Below are 23,030 nucleotides of genomic sequence, written 5' to 3'. Positions count from 1 at the left end.
TTAAAACCCCAACCTGGCTTCCCTTGTATTTCAGACATAACTGGGTTTCACCCTGCACACCTGATCCTTTCCTCCAATTCCAACTTCCTGAGAGTACCGCAAACTGTTCAGTGTCTGCTTAAGAGTAATCAACACATGAGCCTCCCTGGTGGCTCAGAGGTAAAGAATCCACCTGCCAGTGCAGGAGATATGGGTTTGATCGGTTGGTCAGGAAGATCCTCTGGAGTAGGAAATGGCAACCCACTGCAGTATCCTTGCCTGGAGAATCCCACGGACAGAGGAGCCTGGGGGGCTACAGTCCATGGTATCAGAGAAGAGTCGGACACGACTGAGTGACTAAACAACGACAAATAGATACAACGGCTCTGCTCTTAGAAAACCATTAGTGCATTAGGAATGATTTGATTTCGCACAGAAGTGAGAACTGACTGCATCCGAGGCCTCGTGAACCGCGCTCAGAGTGAGGACCTAGTTCAGTTCCCATCTGCTTCAGTCTGTTTCACTGTTAGTTCGCTTGCTTTTTACCTGTGAGGCAGGATACGGATGCAAGGGGCTGGTTGAAGAGAGCTGCCGGCTGAAACCTTGATGTGCTTCAGGGCCGGGGGACAGCGTGAGGGGGCTGACGGGTGGCTGCCGGCGCCGGGGTGGGCCGCTCAGGCTGGTGGTGGAAAGGGATGGGTTGCTGAGCGAGAAGAGGCGGAGTGAGGGGTGGAGGGCAGAGGCGCTGGGAGCGGAGGCCTCTGGGCGGCTGTTCAGGGAGGAGGAGAGAACTGTCTTGTTGAGCGTGGCCTGGATGGAGGGGTTGCTCCGAGAACTCTGGAGACCTGGAAGACAGAACATTTGCAACGTGCACCTCATAGTTACTGACCAAATCTTCTGTTTCCCAAACAGTAAAGAAAAAACTCAATTTCCTATTTGTACTTGATGATACTTTTGTGTGAGAAGGAGCTCCGGGCAACTCTCCTGCTGGAAAAGGTACCAAGGTTGTACAGCAGAAACGAACAGAATGCTGTAAAGCACTTATAGTCTGACTAAAAAATACATATATATATAGGAACCTATGAACCAGGAAGTGGGCTCTGCACAGACACATTAATCTTGGATTGCCAAACTTCTGGAACTATGAGGAATAAATGTTTGCTGTTTAAGCCAAAGGGAAAAAAAGTGGTATCAAGGGCAAGGAGAAGAGGCACTCAGACTAAGAGGGACGACGCCATTCTGATGTGAATGGTTTCAACAAGGACCTACTGTACAGCACGGGGAACCCTGCTCAGTGTTACGTGGTGGCCTTGATGGGAGGGGAGTTTGGGGGAGAGTGGATACATGTATATGTATGGCTGAGTATCCTTGCTGTTCATCTGAAACCATCACACAACATTGTTAATCGGCTCTACCCCAGTACAAAATAAAAAGCTTCTTAAAAAAGGATGAGAACAGATTTTTCTCGAGAATTAGATCATGTAAACCACTCCTGGGAGAGCAAGAACTGGTGCAGGCGGCAGCAGAGGCGAATGTTCAGTCCCTCCGCTCCAGTCCAAGAACAGATCCCAAGGCCGGACAACCCATTATGTTCAGGGCCCCCAGTGCCTCGTCCCTGGCAACCAGCCAGGACCCTCGGTTGCCTTCACTGGGTGTCATGGCTCTCGATGTTGGGGGCAGGCTGCCTCGGGGGGCTCTTTAAACACCTTGAGCCCAGCACCAAGTCACAGGAAGGGACCCTCTACCAGGGCTTCCTTTCTCTTTGTTTTTCTGGCTCCTGAAAAGCGGTTCATCACTGTCTCCTCCAGTGTGGGGAAAAGGACACCCTTGTTGGTGCTTTGTTTTAAGGGGAGGGGAGTGAATTTTAGCCAGAGCAAGAGAGTTTGGGAAAGGCATTTCCATAACACACGCTGCAAGGACACAAGTTCCAGGAGGCCAGGGAGCCTGTTCTCTGCCCTGCTGGCTCTTTGGCACCTGGCCCAGGGCCTGGCAGAGTGCCTTCATTCCATGAATGGATGCTGGCCCTGCAGCGCATCTCCGTGGGCGACCCCTGTGTTTCAGAGCCCAGCCCACCTTCTTGTGCCCACAGCTGGGGCGAGCAGAAGTCTGTGTTGTTCCACATCGATAAAAAGTTAAGTATTAGATGAAAATTATGGAATGCATAAACGACAAAGGATTTTTAGCCAGCAAGTGATTCTGAGGACTTCCCTGGTGGCTCAGATGGTAAAGAATCTGCCTGCAATGCAGAACTCAGGTTCAATACCTGGGTGGGGAAGGTCCCCTGGAGGAGGGCATGGCAACTCACTCCAGTATTCTTGCCTGGAGAATTCCATGGAGAGAGGAGCCTGATGGGCTACAGTCCATAGCGTAGCAAAGAGTCGGACATGATTGAGCACACACACACACACACACACACACAATTGATTTTGAAAAGGTAGGAAAGATGTCTCTGACAAAACTCTAAGTAGTTATCCCCCTACCTAACTCACCATGGAAAAGTCAGAGATGTGGCTGGCTCAAATAAGAATGAAAATTAGAGCTAAAGATATGAATTTAGACATTTTTTAAAAACTCAGTCATTCAGAAAGAAAGCACACACATCTTAAAAAATATATGTGCAATCTTTCATACCATGCATTTTTAAGGAGTGCATAGAAACTCTAAAAACTTAAGCACTGGTTGTGACATATCCTCGATAATACAATGCTTGTTTGAGGAAAATAACAGCCAGCAATTAAATACAGGATTTTCAGCTGAAGCAGCATCCAAGGCTGTACTGGAGAACGCCAGCTTCCCCAAGACCCAGGGGGCTAAGCGCCAATGCTGCTGGACTCATGTGACCTCAGATGGCCTTGCTCAGAGACGTCACCAAGGTCACATAAGTAAAGCAGCAGGATAACTCAAAGACCCTAGAGACCCCAAAGATTCCCAGAGACCCCAAAATAGAGGTGGTCTCTGAAGTCAATTCTTCAAACCTATAATTATATATTAATAGCATAATGGCAGCATCACTGTAATCAATCTATGCAGATCTGAACTCACCACTCAAATGAGGGTGGGCCGCTTCATCATGGTCTTCCAGGGGACCATGATGAAGCGGCCCACCCTCGTTTGAGTGGTGAGTTCAGATCTGCATAGACAAATCTTGTTGAACTCAGAGCGGAAAGAGCAAGCACTTTCCCCACTGACAGACCATTGCTGGGGATCTTTCTAAAGGAGACAAGGCTATGCCACCATTCTTGGGACCCTTGTGGCCGGAGGCTATACTACTTGCCCCAGACACTGACAAGAGTGTCTGTCAGGGTTCAAGCAAATGCAGTCATGTTTCAACATGTGGTCTGAGTGGCAGGGACTCAAAGTCCTATGGTAACAGCCAAGTCACCTCATGAGTAGCTTTTTAGTAAAGCTAAAGCACCTTTAAGCACTTCTGAAAATTTAATCCAGTAGTTTTGAACTATAGCAGATTTATACTTAATCTACATAACTATTAAGGATAGATATTTTCCTTGTACCCACAGTTTTCTAAAATTCAAAATATTCTCTTTTGCAATCCACTGGGAAGTTGGAGGAAACTAGAGAGATATCTGCAATTATTAAATATCATCATATCTTGATAAAGGACCACAGCTAACACAGAATAGAATGGACACTTATTTCTTGACTCTCAAATCTTATTCTCCAAGTCCCTGGGGCACGTGAGCTGGAGAAGACAATGAAGAATGAGGGTTTGGGCTTTCCTGGTAGTCCAGTGGTTAAGACTCCATGCTCCTAATGCAGGGGGCTAAGATCCCATATGCTGTGAGGTGCGGTCAACTCTGCCCCCTCCCCACCCAAAAGAAAACAGAACAACAAAAAAGAATGAGGCTTCACTGAGCTGCCCCAGAGCTCATCAAACTCAGCAGAAAGAGAACCACCTAAGTGAAACGTCAGCAGAGTCGAGAGGTACATGAGCTAGTGGGTGGTGTGCATGTGTGCTCAGTCACTCAGTTGTGTCCGACTCTTTGTGACTCCATGGACTGTAGACCACCAGGATCCTCTATCCATGGTACTTTCCAGGCAAGAATACTGGAGTGGGTTGCCATTCCCTACTCCAGGGGATTTTCCCAACCCAGAGATTGAACTCACTTCTCTTGCATCTCCTGTATTGGCATGTGGATTCTTTACCACCAGGGCCACCTGGGAAGCCCAGTGGGTTATTATCTCTAACTCAGACACAGTCATTCTCACTCTACGATTTACTAACATGCCAGCCGGCCAGGGACCACCAATGGCTGAGCCACCAAGGGACACAGGCATGGTCCCGATGGAGCGGGGACCACTTACCAGAAGAACCTCTGATGCCGAGGTGAGTCATGGCAGCGGGAAGGTTGCCCACGCTGTTCCCCACACTCATACTCCCAAAGAGGTGGTCACCGGTGTCCAGGGAGGCTGGCAGTGGTGCCGAGTAGTGAAGGTTGGTTAGATCTGGCAACGACCCCCCAGTGTTCAGGGTTCCCAGGAAGGGGGAGAGGCCCATGTTTTGACCATTGTGTGGGAAAGTGCTGAAAAAAAGAAAGGTTAAGTATTACTTTCTAAAATGCATTTGGCTGCTGGGGAATAGGATGTGTATGATACCTTTCCTTGTTCAATAAAAGCTGTGGGTACCAAAGATCCAAGTCCTCGTGGAGACTGCCTCTTCCTCGTTCTGAGAGTGTGATCTGCTCACCTGTAATGCTAGACTAAGGATGTCATCTATGCCCGCGCTGCAGGAATCTATTCTAAGACAAGATTAGTTGCGTGTGTGTGCTTTTACTGTTTTCCTTTGTCAGCATTTTTTTTTTTTTTTTGGAGTGCAACTGGTTTACAATGTTGCGTTACTCTCTGCTGTACAAGGACGTCCAGGAGGGAGGGGATACACATATAGCTGGTTTACTTCACTGTACAGAAGGTTAGATTATTGATGCAAAAGTACTTTGAAAATTGCCAAGCACTGTGTAAGATATGAGACGCTGCTCTGCATTTATTCAATTCTTTTGGTTACATTTCTAAATTATCTTTCATTTCCCCCCGCCTCAAAAAAAAGGATCTCCTGTATCAGCCAGATACCTTCCAAAGTATACTTTTTCCATTAACAGTTTCCATAAACTTTCAAGTGAGAAAGAGATGTGACTGTTCCTTTGTCAGGATCGGTGGCGCGGCTGCTCTGAGCCCAGGCACCAGGCCGAGGGCTGCTGGGAGGATGATGAATGAGCAGAGCGTGTGCAGTGTGAGCAGGAGTACAGTTGGGGGCCCCGCAGGCCAACTGTTTAAATTTTTTAAAGTTATAACTCAAATCAATAAATCTTTAAATGAATTATCTTCTATGTTTCCGTCTTGACAGATTGTACCTTTATAATAGCCTGGAAGGCCAGATTCAAGTTTAGAATTCTCCCACTCCTTGGAGCTCTGTGCTGGAACATGCAGAGAGGCAGCCCCAGACCGCAGTCCACTGCTTACCTCCCCAGCCCTGTCATGCACCGCAGACCAGGCCTCTGTCTTTCCCAGCCTGGGGACCCAGGTCTGGCCGCTCCCCGCATCCCCTTAGCCCCTTGGACTCCTTACGCCATGGGAGTGGAGCCCTCTGAAGTGTGGGCCCGGGGAAGGGCCGCTAAGCCCATGGCCGGAGGGGCACTGCTCTTCGAGTTCACAGACAGGCTGGAGACAGACAGGTAAGGCAAGCGATTGCAGTATGGCAGGAAGCTTGCTGGCCCAGGACTGACACAAGTGTCACTGGGAACACAGAAGCAGGAGTCATGGTTGTGGGGATGGTTGGGGAGGGAGGGTCTGGCGAAGCGTGTGACCCCGTGCTCATGGAACAGCAGGCAGCATGGCATGGCCAGGGCGCCGGGCAGAGTGCGGGAGTGGGGGCAGATGAGCGGGCGAGGGAGGAAACAAGGGCGTGATGAGAGGCTGTTCTGGAGAGTGTGGATCAGTGATGGCAGGAGACAGGGAGCCCAGGTGTGAAATGGAGAACCACAGTTTAGAGAGGCCCCTGTAGTTGTGGTGTGGAGGGTTCCTTACGGGGAGAACCGGTTAGAAGCGACTGTGCGGTCCACGTCTGATGTAGGAAAAGAATGGAGGGGGTGAAGAGGAGGAGAGTGGCTGGAAGAGGTGCCCTCAGCCAGGATGAGAGGAAGATGGTGAACGCAACTGAGGACCCCTGACTCAGCACAGCACACACAGCGTGCAGCCCACTGGCATCAGGGCCTCAAGAGACTTGGACAAAGCAGGGGAAGCAACCATAAACAAAATAACTTGCAGTATAATCCGATTCAGTTCTGCAGTGACAGAGCCTGATGGTACAAGGCCTGGAGGGAATGACCAGCGGGTTGGGGGAGGGGAGATTCCTGAAAGATGTCAGAGCTGAGTTGGAAGGCTCAAGAATTCAGATGCTCCAAACGGAAAGATCATTGCAGGCGGAGTTCCCAGCACGGGCGAAGCAGAGAGCCATGTGACTACACTGTGGGCACTAGGAACTTGGCCGCCACAGGAAGGTCAAGTTTAGGAGGGGGGGATGTGACAGGAGATGGGCCTGGAGGAGGAGGCAGAAAGTACATGAGGCTTAAACTCATGACAAGAAGCCAGGGGAAGGTGGAGAGCGCAGGAAAGACACACTCATCCTTAGGCCAGACTTGCGGGAGGGTGTAAGAAGCGGGGCCTGGAGGCAAAGAGGTGAGTTATGCTGCCGCTGAGCAGTCAACAAGACATAATGAGAGCGTGGAGGCGGAGAGATAGGGAGAAATTCTGGAGGTGTTTAAGGAAGTGCTCAAGGGCGACTCCTGATTTTCTGGCACAGGGACGGGTGGAACCACCCCCACCAGGACGGGAACAGGGAAGCACATGAGTAGACTGGGGACAGGGTAGGTGGTGTGGGTAAGAGGAAGACTTCTGCTGTAGATGCCGAGCTTCGGTAACACGGGAGGACATGTCATGGGATGTCTCTCGAGGAACGTTCTGTCAGAACAGTGTGGGAGGGAGCCAGGCCACTGTGGGCCGAGGAACAGACAAGCAGTAAGGGAGCCTTTCAGAAAGTGTGGCTGAGAAGTCTGGAAGTGAGAAGGAAGGAACTAGAAGGGAACGCAAGGTCAGATAGTACTTTTTGGTGCAGAATCCTTAAGTGTGATTAATGCAGAGAGAAGACCTAGTAGACAGGGAAAGGTAGAAAACACAGAAGCGGGAAGGATAAGCAGGAGAGTCTTCTGGAAGGGCCAAGGACATGGGTAAAGCTATCGGGCGTGAACAGATGGGTCCCTGGGACTAGAAACCAGGAAGGATGGCACGTGGGGCTGGGAGGCATGGAGTGAGGGGCGGGAGGGAAGCTGGGCGTTCATTCCTGCCGCTTCTCTTTTCTTGGTGAAGTAGGACTGGGATCACTGTGGAGGCTTGAAGAGAGAAGGGGAAGTAGGAAAGGGGTCCTTCTGGGGTGAGGAAGGAGGATGATTTAGACTGTAGAAAAGCTGAATGGGATACTTTGTCTTCCAGACAGCTGGTTGCAGTGTTAGGGCCAAGGAGTAGGAAATAAACTTGAAAATGCAGAGCTGCTCGCTATGAGGGCAACGGGCTCTCTGACTGGGTGCTCAGAGGAAGGGAGGCAAGGCAAAGGCAGAAACAGCATCTGGTAGCACAGAGCAGGGATGGAGAAGGTAACCATGACAAACACAACCCAGGTTGTCACTGACATTCAAAGTACCTTCCCTCTGCTTGAGAGGAATATACACTGTAACTTTCCAAATACAGCTGCTAGAACCACCTCCTGGATCCGCTATAAGGCAGATGATGTACTCCCTGGTTCAGAACTCTCCGACGAGTCCAACCTGACTCCGCGTCGGTCTGCACCTGCCTCCATGCTCTGCAGGCACGTGCCTGCTGTTCCCTCTGCCCTTCCCTGCACTGCATCCTGGACTCTGGTCACAGTTCATCGTATGAGAGAGGCTCCTGCAGACATCTGTGGCCTTTCTCCTTACTTGGCTTTCTTTTTCCTCACTGGGTTTACCAACACATGACATGTATTCATTGGCTTGATTGTTTTCGCCTACTTTGCTCCACAGGAGCCTCAGCTCGTTGAGAGCAGGGACCTGTTCTGTTTCGTTCACTGCTCTGCTTCAGTGCCTAGGAGTAGGGGGTCAATAAACACCAGATGAATAGGAGTCACGGGACAGAATCCTACACCTAGTGTAAGAGCAGGAAAGCAAGTTTTGTCACCTAAGGAACCCTGGTTTCAAAGCTCTCGGGGGCAGGGATGAGGAGTTGAAAGTACACAGCCCCTTCTGTAATTTAGGCCTGTGGGGCCTCGATCACCCATCTGCCTGAAGATTGAGCCAAAATGAATTCTTGAGAAGAATCTTCAGCCCTAGCTGTGGGGATGACCTATACCCCTAGGTGTGATGGTCTCACCCAGTGGGCCTCCTAGACGGCATTCTGACTTTCTCAAGAGGTCAACCCTGATCTCAGCTCAGTGGGCTGTTCACTGCATGGGTTTATATTTAACTAGCTGAAAAGAATGCCTGCGCTGCCATTGCTCAGGAGGGTGGGCCCTGAACTCAGTGCTGTTAGACAACAGCGAAGGCTTTACAGGGGAGGTGAGAAAGAAGGATGGCCTGAGGTACTATAGCGTGAGTTCCTCTGCAGACTGTCAGACCATCTAGAAAGCGCACCTGCACTCAGCTAGATCATGCAAGAGGCCAGCTTTCAAACCACATGGTTTGGCTTTGGAAAGAGCTGCTGTTTCAAGGTTTTTGTTCCAAGCCTGGGGGGCAGCCCTGAGGGTCACTGGGCCCCCTCCCTGCCCCCCGTGCTCTCAGGACCCCACCATGCACCCCAGGGCTCAGTCCTCTCTGCGAAGACCCCGAGAGAGGGCCCTCCCCATGTCACTCGGTGAGTGCACCTTCACGGGTTTGTCAGTGTGTGGGCTTCATCACCTCTGTTGTCTCCACGTTCTTTCTTGGTCCCATCTCCTCAGGAACGTTTTAATCTTTTAGTACTACACATATTTTTTTTTGAAAGCTGTCTCTCACATTTTTCAGGGAGTGAAGCTGTATACTTCTAAATACATTAATTAGCTGTTCCACAGAAACTCCTTTTAATATCACAAGTTTTCCTATTTAATCATCTTCCATTAGTTTAAAAAAATGTGGTAAAAATAAAATGTACATAACACAAAATCTATCCCTTTGAGGTTCATGGTTTTGTGGCATTCGGTATATTTGTACAAACTCTCTTGGGTAACTTCTGGCTCACCAAATTGCCAGGGGCCCACGGATTCCAAAGGCGCGAGGCTGGCGGGCTCCCTCAACACCTGCAGGCCCTGGCTTCCTCCAGTGGGGTTGTTTGTTTGCCCAGAGTCGGTGATGTCATTCTCAAACATATTTATGGCAGTTTTACTTTTGCAGTTATGTCATATAATTACTTTCAACAAATGAAATATGAGCATACCAAAAGAGAGCTGTTGTTTTTGTGAAAATTCAGTTGACTTTCAACTCATATGTAATGAGTGAAATTTCTCAGTGTTCTCTGATGAAGCAGCGAGACATTCCTTTTGGTAAAACCCTCAGGACGGCCCTGAAACAAGAACTGAAAAAACTTCTCTCACCTGCCACCTCCCACATCACAGGACCGAGGGCGCCCAGACAGGGACTGGATCTGGGGAGAGACATAGGAAGCCGGGCTTACTCACTGTAAAGCCAGATTCAAGTTTTTAAAAACTGTCATTGCAGGTATCCTGGGGCTCCAGTCAGTCAAGTGGAGAGCCAGCATATAGAAACAGCATCCTCACAAAGCAGCCGTTTAAGTTTTGACTAGACTTTTCCAGGCATAAGGGAGGCAAGATACTAATAAATTTTCTTAATTTGATGCTTCTAGATGATTCTCTTCTAAATGAATTATTTGCTTATAAAAGGCCAATATGCTTCCCATAGAGCTTTTAAATAAACATTCATTTTCTAACGAGCCTCGGAGGAACAGGAGAAAAGAGACATAAGCTAGAGTGAAGAAAGAGGAAATTAACATCTGAAGAAAAGAAATATTTCAACTAAAATCTAAGTTGGAGGGATTTCTTTTTTTTCTTCCTTGCCTTTTAAAATTCACTTCATTTGGCAGCGCTGGGTCTTAGTTGTAGCTCCCGGGTTCCTCAATCCTAGCTGTGGCACGGGGGACCTTTTAGTTGTAGCACGTGGACTCTTAGTTGCGGCACGTAGGACCCAGTTCCCTGACCAGGGAGGGAAGTCAGGGGTGCCCTGCACTGGGAGCGGGGAGTCTCAGCCACTGGACCACCAGGGATGCCCCTGGAGGGTATTTTCATTTTATTTATTGTCCCATCCCTGCACCTCAATGTCTGGCAACAGGTGCTCAATACACACTGGGTTGGATAAAAAGCTTGTTTGGGTTTTTTTCCTAAGTTGTTACAGGAAACCAAACGAACTTTTTGGTCAACCTAATACATGCTTAAGGAAAAAAATCGCTTCTCACTGAAGTGATTTATGGAGAACTGTAAATCTGTAACAGCTAAGGGAGATAAGGGGAATTCCCTGGCAGTCCAACACTTAGGACTCAGCGCTTTCATTGCCTTGGTCCTGAGTTCAATCCCTGGTCAGGGAACTAAGATCCTGCAAGCCATGCGGCACAGCAGAGAAAAAAAAGAACTAATAGAGATGAACACCTCTTTCTATAGAGAGTACTTCTTCCCTGGTGCTCAGAGGAGACTGGCTGCCACTGACCCCTCTGTGGGGAAGACAGCTGTCCTCTGACAAAGGCCTCCAAAACCACTGGCACCTCCTGTGGAAAAGGACAGTGGGCATCTCCTGTGTCTAAGTATGTGAATTTTTACATCTCTTTCCCCCAAAAAGACAGAATGTCAAAACATCTTGCTTTTACAAAAGACCTTTCCAGCCCACCCTAATGCTAATGACGACTTTGGTGGACCTGGCAGAAGAAACTGGCCCACAGGAAGCCTGCCCAGGCAGCAGTGGTTAAGCACGAGACAACACGAACAACCGCAGCACTGAACCGCCAGGGAGTGCCCCTCATCCCACTGAGCTCTTTCGGACCTGCAGTTCTCCATTGCTCGTTTCTGGGAGAAGAGTTGAGTCAATAGGTTCATTCTTTTATTATTATTATTTTTTAGCATATATATATATTAGGTTGTCCAGAAAGTTCATTTGGTTTCCTTTGGCTCAGGGCTGGGTGGATGCGTTGTTTTCTTTCAGAGGTGGCAGATTCCGTATGGAAGAAAGCCTGACTTGGGTACCACGGGACACCTCTCTCTTCTACAGCAGGTGGCTTAACAGAGAGGGAGTCACGGTGGAGACAGGGGCAAGTACTCAAAGGCTCTTAGAAACTGTTAAACAGAGGACTTCTTTCTGACCTCCAGGTGACTCGGGTCAAATGGGTTTCACTAAATTAAGGAGTTATCTGGTGAACCAGCCATTATGGACAGAAGCTAGTGACTGGCAGCTGGTGTTGCCTACAAAACAGAAACATCTGCCTCTGACTTGTAACTGGGTTTCAGCACTTCCTATAATATGAAAGAGACAGGAGGGACCAACCAGTCTTTCTGAAAGAGGGAATTCACATGAGAACTAGAAAGTTAAGAGATGGTTGTGCTAATCCATCGATACAATTATGCTTGTTTTATTTGAACCATCATCCCCTAGTATATTCTTCTATCTCTGTCGCCAGACTTCTGCTCTACTTTTTCCCCCCAAATCCTCTCTGGGACTTGACGCTGATCTCTGAAGGGCAAACATACAGTGACAACGAGCACAGCTGTCCACCCACCTCCTTGGTCTCCCACAGCTGCTTCGGGAGTGGCTTGGGGACGTTCAGCAGGTTCTCTTCCCGCAGCGGGCCGGGGAAAGACACCACTGAAGGGGAGAGGAAGCACAGTCGCCGTGTTAGAAGGCCCCCCGCCGCACCCCCAGCTCTGGCCCAAAAAATGACCTCTGTGAAAACGGCTGAGTTAACACATATTGACTGTCTACTACAGATGGTGTTTTGAGTGTTACTGTGGAGGATGCATGGGTGAGATGTGAATTCAGCCCCTGAGGATCTCATACCCTACACATGGGAAAGGGTGGCATGTAGATACCCATGTCTGGAAGGAGGATCGGGGAAGGCCCCAAAGGTCGAAGGGCTCAGTGCTGCTCTGGGTGGACCAGGAAGAGCCCAGTCTCTAGGGCTCAGCACTGAGGCCAGCCTTTTAGGGACACAGGAAATGGCCATCCCCAGAGAGAGAGCAATATGAACGAAGGCTGAGAGACAGTGGAAGTGATGGACAGCCACTGAGTATATAAAGGAGAAGGGTGGGAAGGTCAAGGTCAGGTCAGGGATGGCCTTGCAAACCTGGCGAGGAGAGGATGGAAGAAAAGGGATGAGGAGGGACCCACAAAAACCCAGGAGAGAGGGAATGAGGAAGGTAACAGAGAGAGAAGAGGAATATTCCATGGAAGACAAGGTGGCAGTGAAGATGCCCAGTCCTGGGCTGGGTGTGGGGCAGAAAGAGGAGTCAAGAACCCAGATGAGGAAATCTCCTTCTCCAGGGGATCTTCCTGCCCCAGGGATCTAACCCAGGTCTCCTGCATTTCAGGTAGATTCTTTACCATCTGAGTCACCAGGGAAGCCCCTGAAAGATAACATCAGATGATAGGAAAAGTTGCAAGGGCTGCGTGAGATGACTTAAGGCTACTCCTCATGAGAGTCTGGTCGCAAGAATATGGATGGAATGGACTCCAGCACTGTAAAGGGGATTGTTTCCTTGGAGAAGTTCATTGCTTTTTGTCACTTCATACCCAAGACTGGCTGTAATTCTTCAAAGAACTCACTGGGGGAATGCAAACAACCTCACAGCCATCGCTTTATTTCTGTCCTAGTGGATTAGATATTTATTGCTGTTCCAACTTTTCATGATTTTACTCCTGGCCTGAAATGGCCTTCCCAGAAAGGAGTACATAAGATGATGAAAGAGATGTGCACCTCTGGCACAGGAAGCGCCCCATTTATCACAGTCCCTGTAAGTCCTGACCCCTGCGGTGTATAAACCTAATTTAGTTGTTCACTTTCAGATTATGAAAATTAAATTTCAGATTATAAAATTTTAGGGGAAAGAAAACAGTGCCTGGTACGGAATGAATAAATGAGCTGTGTCAGGCCTTCATCTGTCGATGGCTTCCAGAGTCATTTAGTAGATCCCCAACATTAATCAGCTTTATGAAACTCACTATCTTCTGTAAGGTTTGCAATTTCATTTTGCAATCACTTTGCATTTTCCTCACATTATTTATATCTGTCGATTACTGGCTCACAAAACTTTCTAAACAGGCTGAGAAAGACAGCTGAGGAAGGAAGGATATTGGAACAACCAATGGCTTAAGTGTCTAATCACTATTCTCATGTGATCACAACGTTTGCTCCCCTGTACAGCCTTGTGACTGTGGGACCATGGGGACCAGAGGACAAGGAGCCTTTGTAGTCTAACCACACATTTCCCTTCTCATGGCTTTGATCAGGGCTGGCCTTAATTTTATAGAGCATCTCAGAAAAGTAAACCAGTCAGCACTTGTCAGCATTTTTGGGAAGTCCAGAAAACTTGAGTATTAACTAGATCAGATGTTAAGAGGAGGTTATGTACACGGCAGTCAGCATCGCACTCAGCTCAGGTAGGTGAAATCAGTTCATTACCTTCCCCATGCACGTCATTCTCACCATCACAGAAACCTAGTGGGAAAGAAAAAAACACTATTATGCGGTGCTTTCACCTTTATTTATTCATGAATTAGTAAATCTTTCTGATTCAAATAGAATTTTGAAAATTCCAAGGCAATTTTGGTATAGTGATGTTCACTCAGAGGGCATCAGCATTTATACTAAACTTAAAATAGAACTAACTTCCAACCAGTCCATTCTAAAGGAGATCAGTCCTGGGTGTTCTTTGGAAGGAATGATGCTAAAGCTGAAACTCCAGTACTTTGGCCACCTCATGCGAAGAGTTGACTCATTGGAAAAGACTCTGATGCTGGGAAGGATTGGGGGCAGGAGGAAAAGGGGATGACAGAGGATGACATGGCTGGATGGCATCATCGACTCGATGGACGTGAGTCTGAGTGAACTCCGGGAGTTGGTGATGGACAGGGAGGCCTGGCGTGCTGCGATTCATGGGGTCACAAAGAGTCAGACACGACTGAGTGACTGAACTGAACTGAAGTCTAAAGTTGGCGCCTATCTACTTTTCTTTAAAATTATCTCCATCTTTAAAATCTTTTACTGCCTCTGTCCTGAAAGAATAACAGTTTACAAAGTCTGAGAACCTCTAACCAAATCACAAAGAAAAGAAAGAAGTAATTTAGAGAGTGAAGTAAAAAGGCACAGGGTGCTAGTCGCTCAGTTGGGTCCGATTCTTTGTGACCCCATGGACTGTAGCCCACCAGAATCCCCTGTCCATGGGATTTCCCAGGCAAGAATGCTGGAGTGGGTTGCCATTTCCTCCTCCAGGGGAGCTTCCCAATCCAGGGATTGAACCCACGTCTCCTGCAGCTCCTGCACTGGCGTGTGGGTTCTTTACCACTGAGCCAGCTGGGAAGTCTATGCACATACGTGTATCCCCTCTGTTTTGGAGAGATTGTTCTTGCAGCGGAATGTGAGGTAGATTGAAAGGAGAAAGTCTGAAGGCAGGAAGACCAAGTGAAAAACTTCCATAACAGTCCAGGCGAGAAGGAAGTAAGTCGGGGTATTTATTGGTAGCGAGGACAGAAAAGAGGCGGCAGGTTTGAGATACACAGCAGGCGTGGAATGAACAGGACTTGGCGACTCAATGGGTGTGAGGGGTGTGGGAATGAGAGTAATTAAAGACAATTAACTCCTGGTTCAGAGTTTCGGTAACTAGAAGGATGATGGTGGCAATAACCGATGTGTTAGCACCAAGTTAATATATAACCAAAATATGTGAGAAATGGAATGTTTCCTGCCATATCAGTAAACAAGGCTGTCACAGTCTCCAGCGAGTGCAGCCACCAGGGAACTCAGGAGGGAAAAACACCTCCATCTACCAGCCAGCAGACTACAGCCACTCCCCACGGTGAGCCCTGAGGAAATTCGGGATGTGAAAACACAGGATACTGGCCCCGGACAGCTGAGATGCATACGAAAGGAAGGATTTCAGTGAGCCCAGACTCTTGCACCTTCCCATACACGGAAAAGCGCTAGGTTCCTGAACCTGGGTTATCTGGTTTTCTTTAATTAACCACAATCTTTTGATGTTCAGACTACCTGCCCTTTGTTGCAAAACTCCTATATGTCGTGGCTCCTTCTGTCGCCTCCTCAGAGCAGTCTCTCAAAGCTATCTGAAATGCCATCTCCCGGCTGCAGTCCTCATTTTGCCCAAATAAAACTTAACTCACAGCTCTCACGTTGTACGATTTTTTTCCAACATATCCAAGCCTGGATTTTTACTACTGGATGAAAAATATCAGATGATACAACTATAAATAAAGGGATAAAAATAAAAGGGAACGAGTTGTGAGTGGGTATCCAGAAGCAGAGGAAACATGGATCAGCCCCGCAGGGACAAAGAGCCACAACCAAGGCTCATGTGCACTCCAAGAAACCTCGCGGACCAGGAGCCACCGAGGGCTGACCTCCTGAACGGAACTGAGACCGCCTTCCCTCTCCCCACCCTCATGCCTGACGAATTGAAAACACCTCCCAGCACAGCCTGGATCTGCTGAACAGAGGTGGAGGCAGAGGGCAGAGAACTTAACCAGAGTGTCTCTCTCAGGAAACCTCCCCATTCTGGGCCCTCCTGCCACCTGCGTGACACTTCTGCCCTCTCTTTAGATCTCAGATGCCTTTGCCATCCCCCTCTTCCTCCTGTCTGTGCAACCAAGGCTCACCTCTCTCTCGTTTGTTTAGTCACTCAGTTGTGTCTGACTCTTTGCGACTCCATGGAATATATAGCCCACCAGGCTCCTCAGTCCATGGAATTTCCCAGGCGAGAATATACTGGAGTAGGGTGCCATTTCCTTCTCCAACAGGCTCATTTCTTTCAGGGTTATTTGCATTTTAAGCCTTCATGGTGCTGGTCAAAGGTATAGTATTACCTGTGGTAAGATCACTGGGATTCAAGGCAGATCTCCTTCCCTGGGAAGGAGCTCAGGGCTGTGTTTCTTAAGGCTGATGAGACTCAGCCTCTACAGCTCTGGGTGCTAAGACAACCATCATGCCTTGCTCTGCCCTTAGCTCCAGACTACTACTTGAAAGGGCAAGGACCACCCTGGCCCCTTCCTCCACTCGCTGGTGATGAGCAGAGGTGGGTTAGGTACAGTCCTAGACTACAGGGCAATGGGCAAGTGTCACAGAGTGCCATCAGGCTTACCCATTCAGGGGGTATATGTGTGTGTATGTGTGTGCGTGCGCGTGCATGTGAGTGTGAAATGATAATTAAACTGCACATGCTGCCAGGGAAATGATTTTTTTTCATTTCATAAAAAAAATAACATTTTTCTTGATAAATTCTGGATAATTAAACAAGGAGAGAGAAATTATAAAAATCTTGCTTGGTTGCATAAAAATCTATTTCTCTCATTTCCATCAACTCCTCACCAGGGATGCCTGTCGTGCAAATTGAATAACCATTATGAGAATTACTAACCATGTATCAGTCTAATGACTGTGTCTTCTTGGGACACAAACTTTTGCTTGTGAATGTATCACAGTTTTCTGCTCATGTAGTTAAGGTGTCAGCAGATACTCCCTTATAATCTGCTCAGAACCAAAAAAAATAGTGGGAACATTAATTGAGGCTACATCACTATGCTCAGGAAAGATTCCCAGGGAAAAGGCAGTTATTGCTTTCTGCTTGTGGAGTCTAATTCCCAGCTTCAATTATAATTTTTCCCATCACTTTTTAAATCTTTACTTTATTTGGTCGCTCCTATAATAAGAAATACCTTTTTGCAAAGCTAGTCGATATTTTTAAAAGTCTGAAAGGAAAGCAAATGAGAAACTTTCATGAATGACAGGGGGAGAGGGGAAAGACAAGAAACTATTTAAAATAGCTCCCACCAACAGATAGAATTCTCCAGAAATAATTCCGATCCTTGGAGACTTGAATAATATTTTAAACACACTGGCTTTCCCATGTAAACACGGCCATATTTGGATGTGTTTCTGAGTTCTGCTGCACTTCCAAGGCAACTGAAGCAGGGACACGGTTCAGACGTCCAGGCTGGAGGTCGGCCTGCCTTCCACAGCTGTCAGATACCGGGGTACAAACACGGCGGGCTCGAGCTGCTGATGTGAAAAGCGGGGACCCTGGGACTCTGCTCCAGGATTTCCTTCTTTCTTTCTGCTTTCCGTATGGCTCCGTTGTAGGATCAACGCTGACACTCTGTTGCTTTTCTTATTTGTCCTCACTCACGCCTTCTGACACTTCGCACCTCTTCCCTTGCAGGCAGCATCACTCTTAGGGTAAATATACTTCACTTGATTAATCACTTGCTTTAGCTATTTTTCTTCCTCTCTGCATGCAGGCCTCAAAGTCTTGTTACTCAGGATTTCCTTGTTCCCTCTAGGCTTTTAGGCCTTTCTAGAGAAGCACAGACTTTAAACAGAGGGCAAAACGAATGCAGGCATGGCAGAGGCAGAAAGGCAGCTCTTTCTTGGGAATTCCAGATTGAAGTCTATCAGTCTGGTTCCCTCCCAATCCAGGGAGACTAAGACCTTGCTGCACCTTTCTTAGGCTTATATATTCTCCCCCTCTCTTTTATTTTTTATTTTTTTGACCATGCCATGTGGCAGACATGTAGCCTGCCAGGCTCCTCCGTCCATGGGATTCTCCAGGCAAGAATACTGGAGTGGGTTGCCATTTCCTCCTCCAGGGGATCTTCCCGACCCAGGGGTCAAGCCCACACGGCCTGTATCTCTATATCACAAACGGATTCTTTACTGCTGAGCCATTGGGCAAGCCCTAAGCACACATTTTGCTTTTTTTGACCATGCCATGCAGTGGGCATGTGGGATCTTAGTTCTCCGACCAGGGATTGAACCTATACCCCCTGCATTGGAAGTGTGGAGTCTCAACCACTGGACCACCAGGGAAGTCCATAGGCTTATATATTCCTACACACTACTTATAACTACCTATGTGGAAGCTAAACCAAGTTCCCATAGATCCTACTCCTCTAAGTGGTGAGTGGTGGAACCACATCCAGTTTCAACACAACTGCCAGCTTCACTCTCACAGCTCCATGTGTGCACACAAAGCTCGACGGCCCCATCCTATCCTCAAACAGCTCATACGTGACAAACTGCTTGGGTAAATGGAGCATCTCTGAATTGTGTCAAGGGAACAAATACAGCATTATCCTAACACATACTGGGATGATTAAACCCCATCCCTACTGTATGCAAGGAAATAAGACCCAGAATGGATTCCTCAGAAGGAACAGGGACTACTCAGGCTTTAAACCATCTAAAAAGTAAAGGAAACTAGAAAGGCTAGTATTATCTTGGCTAAAGATGTATTTATTCCCGTTTTCAGACCAAACACACAGCCCTGTTTGTGGACAACGGTCAGTGTGCACATGGAATGGCTATTTCAGGAACCTTGTTCCTGCTAGAATATAAACCCCAGAAAGGCAGGCTTGGACGGCATCTTACTGAACCAAACATGATTCAGATGCAGCTTAGTCAGAGACTAGAGTGTGCTCCGTTTTCAGACCAAACACACAGCCCTGTTTGTGGACAACGGTCAGTGTGCACATGGAATGGCTATTTCAGGACCCTTGTTCCTGCTAGAATATAAACCCCAGAAAGGCAGGCTTGGACGGCATCTTACTGAACCAAACATGATTCAGATGCAGCTTAGTCAGAGACTAGAGTGTGCTCCGTACGCATAAGCCACCAAGTAATTCCCCCTCACTCCCCAGCACTGAGGGCTCCTCCGTGCCTGACTGTGTGGAAGATAAGACCATTAACATGCTGACTGCAGGAAATCTAGTGGGAGCAGCCCCTCACATAGTTGCTCCACGTGGGGCTCTTGTAAGAGTTTCCCCTGCAGGACCCTTTGGGGCGGTTGCTCTGCTGCCTTCAAGAATAAAAACCTGTATGATCCAGAGTTGCTATGCACCAAATTTTGATGCCTTTTAAATACCTTGATGCCTGTCGCACTAGAAATGCTTTCCTATTTAAAATAAAAGTTAAATTTTTTTTAAAAAAGAGCAATCTACTTGGAACAGAAGAGGAGAAGCACACCCACGGGAAAGGCAGTCAGTGGCATGATAGCCATCTACAGGGAGGGGCTCCGGGATTTTGGAAGGACACGGCAGGTTCTGGGCTGGCAAAGGGAGGAAAGGTAAGGACGGCTCTGCAGACATGAGGACAAAGCTGAGGGTGCTGGCCAGGTGAGTCAGGAGTGAGTTAAGAGAGGAAGAGATGGGAACAGGATGAAGCAGTTCTGGAACCCAAAGTAGTTCACAGACTTGGGGGGGAAGGGTTGGTGAGTAAGGAGAAGAGGGAGCGAGGTGGGCACAGGCCGCCTGATCCTGGGGTCCCTATCGTTCCAAACTGGGAGATTTGGATTCTCTCCTAGAGGTGGGGGAGTAGCACTGTGATTGGAATCTGATCAGATTTGGGTCATTCTGGAAGCAGATGGCATGACTCTTTCCCCCATTCCTGGACACCCTGGGGAGGCGGGACAATGATCTGCAGCAAAGTGGGCAACAGGTGAGCTCCCACTCCTCTGGCCCTGGGGCTGGCCCTGCCTGCAGGGCTCCCGCCATGGGGGCCGCCCTGGGCCAGGGCTGCTGGCCACTGGGGGAGTCAGTGTCCCTCTGGGGTTTGGTCTGAAAAGACATGGCCCCCCAGAGAGAAGCCACTTCCTCTTATCAGGAGGAAAGGCGGCATCCACCTCCCTGTGTCACTTCTGCTTTTATTTCTCAGTTTGTCCAGATCCTGGCTGGAAAAAGGGCTTTCAGAGAACCTGACATAACACTGGACTGGGAAGACAGGAGACTGCAAATAAGGAGACCAGTTAGAAAGTTGCTATGAGTCCCTGTAAAACTGATGAGGACCTTACAATGGAACAGTGTGGAGGACACAAAATCTGAGGGCCAAGAGACGCCAAGGAGGACCTGCAGAGAAAGAGGTGGGAGGGAAGGCCCACTCTCACCTCATCACGAGCACACACACACCTCCCCGGCCAGGAGTTGTTCCCTGTGGAAGACGAGCCAGGGAAAGGCACACGGTGTAAGCTTGTCTCTCCCCCTGCTCCCCGAGGACAGAACAAGATGGCGCAGAAGTGGCTGGCATCCAGCCTACGTGTCTTACCCACATACGAGGCAGGCCAGGCCGACTGGCCCCCTCCTCCATAGGGGTCCTGGGGCTTGGTACTCAGAGCGCTGGTGTGAAGAGCAGAGTCAGAATTGGTCCTAAGGGGAGGGGGGGGGAGAGAGAGTCTAGCTGAAAAATCCATTTTTCCTTAGTGAAAATGCAATATTCTTTCCTGAAAATTACCAACGGGAGAGAAAGCAAGAATAACCGATTCACAATCATCCATAAAATGAGGGGTTTGGACCTACCTGCAGTCCCTTACAACAACATCAGCCTCTGAGGATGACCCACACCCAGAAGACAGCAATTTGTACTTGTGAGATCTCACACTTTGAAGCTAGGGGTGTAACGATATGGTTCAACAAGGAAGATACTGGATTCACGGCTTTCTTTAAGAAACGTTCCATCTTTCCTCACAACTCAGAAGATGGCTGCGGCCAATATATTCTCTGCAGCTGGGCTAGATCTTCTCCATCTGGATATAACTCCTCCCCTAGGAAGGATCACCAAAGCAGTGGCTTTCCAGCCCTTCCAGGGAGAATGCAAGATTTTTAGAATAACCCTAGTGTGTTCTCTGCCCTTTCGCTCTCGCCCTCACGAGCGCAGGTTTTCCAGAGCCTTGGGACGTGCAGCATCACTGCAGACTGCGCGCACAAGCAGAGGCTCCAGCTGTCTTCAAGAGACACATAAAAGGGACAACGCCTCTCTTCTCAGTGATTTACTTTGTTTCAGAAAATATAACTGTGCTTACAAAAATATGATTTATGTTAACATAAATGAGTTTATTTATGAGTAATGAGTTTATTACTGCTATTTCTAAGTGTATTAATAAGTATCTTCTATAAATCTCTCAATTTAATTTCCAATATCAATAGCTAAATACAAACAAATGTACCCACACGAACAAACACTGTTTGAGGGCCTCAATGGTTTTTAAGATTGTGACAGAATCATAAGACAAAAATTGGGGGAACTGTTGAACTATAGCAAATTTCTGAAATTCTCCCAGACAGTTGCAGTTTACATGAAGCTTTGACTCCAAGAGACATTATTTACTTGTCCCATCAAGGGTCAAACTGCCAAAAAAGAACTTGTGTGAGGCTTCAAATTAGCCTAAAATGCTTCTCTGTGGGCTGTTTCGGGTGATGGCCTTCTGCAGCCACTAAGCCCCGTGGCTGGACTGTGTATCATGGCTGGGTTGGGTTTACACAAGGGACAGGCAGTTCAGAACCAGGATGAAGCAGCAGCAAAAGCAAGGGTTCTGGGACTGGGGAGCCTTGGGTTCAGATTCAAAGAGACTCAAGAGAATATCAATCAAATGCAGAGAGACAACTGAGGAAATGTGAATACAGACCGGGTATTAGATAATATTAGGAATTATTGTTAATTTTGTTAAGTGGAATAATGGCATTGCGGTTATATTGTTGTTGTTTTTTAAAGGTTCCTAACAGCCTTAAAGTGTTAGAGATATTTGCAGGTGAAATACTCTATCTGGCTGGTGGTAGGATAAGGGTGGGAAGGGCAGGAGTAGAGGTAGACATAGAAGCTAAAAGATGGGCACACGGAATTCTTGTAACGCTTTTCCCTTTTGTGTATATTAAAATTTTGCACTGAAAAAAAATTTTTTTTTAATCCCAGTTCCATCTCATATTAGCTAAGCAACCTTGGACAAGTCATTTGTAACTTCTTAGAACAGAAAGTCATACTCATTCTTGTAGAATGTGATCAGGATTGAACAAAGTGACTTAAACACTGGGGTCAAGCTTGAAGTGATGGTTTAATGCGGTTATTGAACGCTTATGCTTCCTTGTGTTTCTTATGTATCTTATTTAATCCTTGCAACCATCCCTTGATGTAGGTACTGTTATCTTCCTTTTTCCAGATGAGTAAACTGAGACACAGAGAAGCTATGCAACTTGCTCAAGGACACAGAGTAGGAGGCAAACTCTGTCATTCACTCAGACTTCATGTTCTCACAGCTACATTGTCCTGAGCAGACATTCGCTACACGGTGGGAGATTTAGGTTGCTTCTTTTTAACACTTCGTATAAACACAACCGATTGATATAAGAGTACTCTTGCAAACAGATGATAGATTAAAAAGCAGCAGGACCATCAGGGTGATTTGCCTTCTTTAAGGTTTATTTCTACTAGAAAACAAGCTATGTACCTGTTGAGTGCAGATGTTAGCCTGAACCCAGGGTGCTTCTCTTCCTTCCAAGGAGGCTGCTGCCTTTAAAAACCAGAAAACATAAAAAGAAAAGAAGTTCAGTCCACAAGGAGCAAGGGAAACCTCAGGCCTGGGTTTGAGAACCCGCCCTTCTACTCACCCAGCTGCACAGCTGCTCTCCAGGTCCTGTGATTTCTGCCTTCTATGATAAAAACTATCAGAAATTTGTGCAAATAGGGCAAGCAAATGAGCCAGCTGGGCATGCAAGGAGGTTTTTGGTCTTTTTTTTAAGCAGCAAACAAGCACTTTTGAATGCCTTTCGAAATATTTCAGATCCATGACCAAATCCTCTCTGGGATGTGAGGTCTTATTCCAGATGTGTGAAAAACTACCCCTCATCACATACCCCGAGTATGTGCATAGGGGATGCCTGGCAAACCCTGATACAGAAATGCTGCACTCCTCTACAGAGGTCCATAAAGAGGAACATAACTGCTACAGTAATCCAATGTTTGAAAATATTAATCTAACTAATCCTCATGCTCTA

At 47.7% G+C, this 23,030-nt stretch overlaps 1 protein-coding gene across 8 annotated transcripts in view; it reads right to left on the bottom strand.

The window, feature by feature from the left end:
• CRTC3 (CREB regulated transcription coactivator 3) overlaps positions 1 to 23,030 on the bottom strand; it is a 97,498-nt gene that overhangs the window by 10,526 nt on the left and 63,942 nt on the right. For 5 of the 8 annotated variants that reach the window (XM_025271743.3, XM_025271747.2, XM_025271748.2 and 2 more), the window contains exons 5-12: positions 22,644 to 22,697; positions 22,484 to 22,546; positions 20,311 to 20,411; positions 13,669 to 13,704; positions 11,770 to 11,855; positions 9,587 to 9,636; positions 4,303 to 4,520; positions 526 to 824 (exon numbers count right to left, since the gene is read on the bottom strand). In XM_025271743.3, coding sequence (XP_025127528.1) covers positions 526 to 824; positions 4,303 to 4,520; positions 9,587 to 9,636; positions 11,770 to 11,855; positions 13,669 to 13,704; positions 20,311 to 20,411; positions 22,484 to 22,546; positions 22,644 to 22,697 — 907 coding nt within the window. The remainder of the gene's footprint in view (positions 1 to 525; positions 825 to 4,302; positions 4,521 to 9,586; positions 9,637 to 11,769; positions 11,856 to 13,668; positions 13,705 to 20,310; positions 20,412 to 22,483; positions 22,547 to 22,643; positions 22,698 to 23,030) is intronic. The other 3 variants (XM_025271745.3, XM_025271746.3, XM_025271744.3) reach the window with 2 other exon arrangements.

The sequence above is a fragment of the Bubalus bubalis genome, chromosome 20 (assembly GCF_019923935.1).
Source record: "Bubalus bubalis isolate 160015118507 breed Murrah chromosome 20, NDDB_SH_1, whole genome shotgun sequence".
NCBI lineage: Eukaryota > Metazoa > Chordata > Mammalia > Artiodactyla > Bovidae > Bubalus > Bubalus bubalis.
Note: the sequence above shows the minus strand (reverse complement) of the source record. Positions and strands in the feature narration are given on the sequence as shown.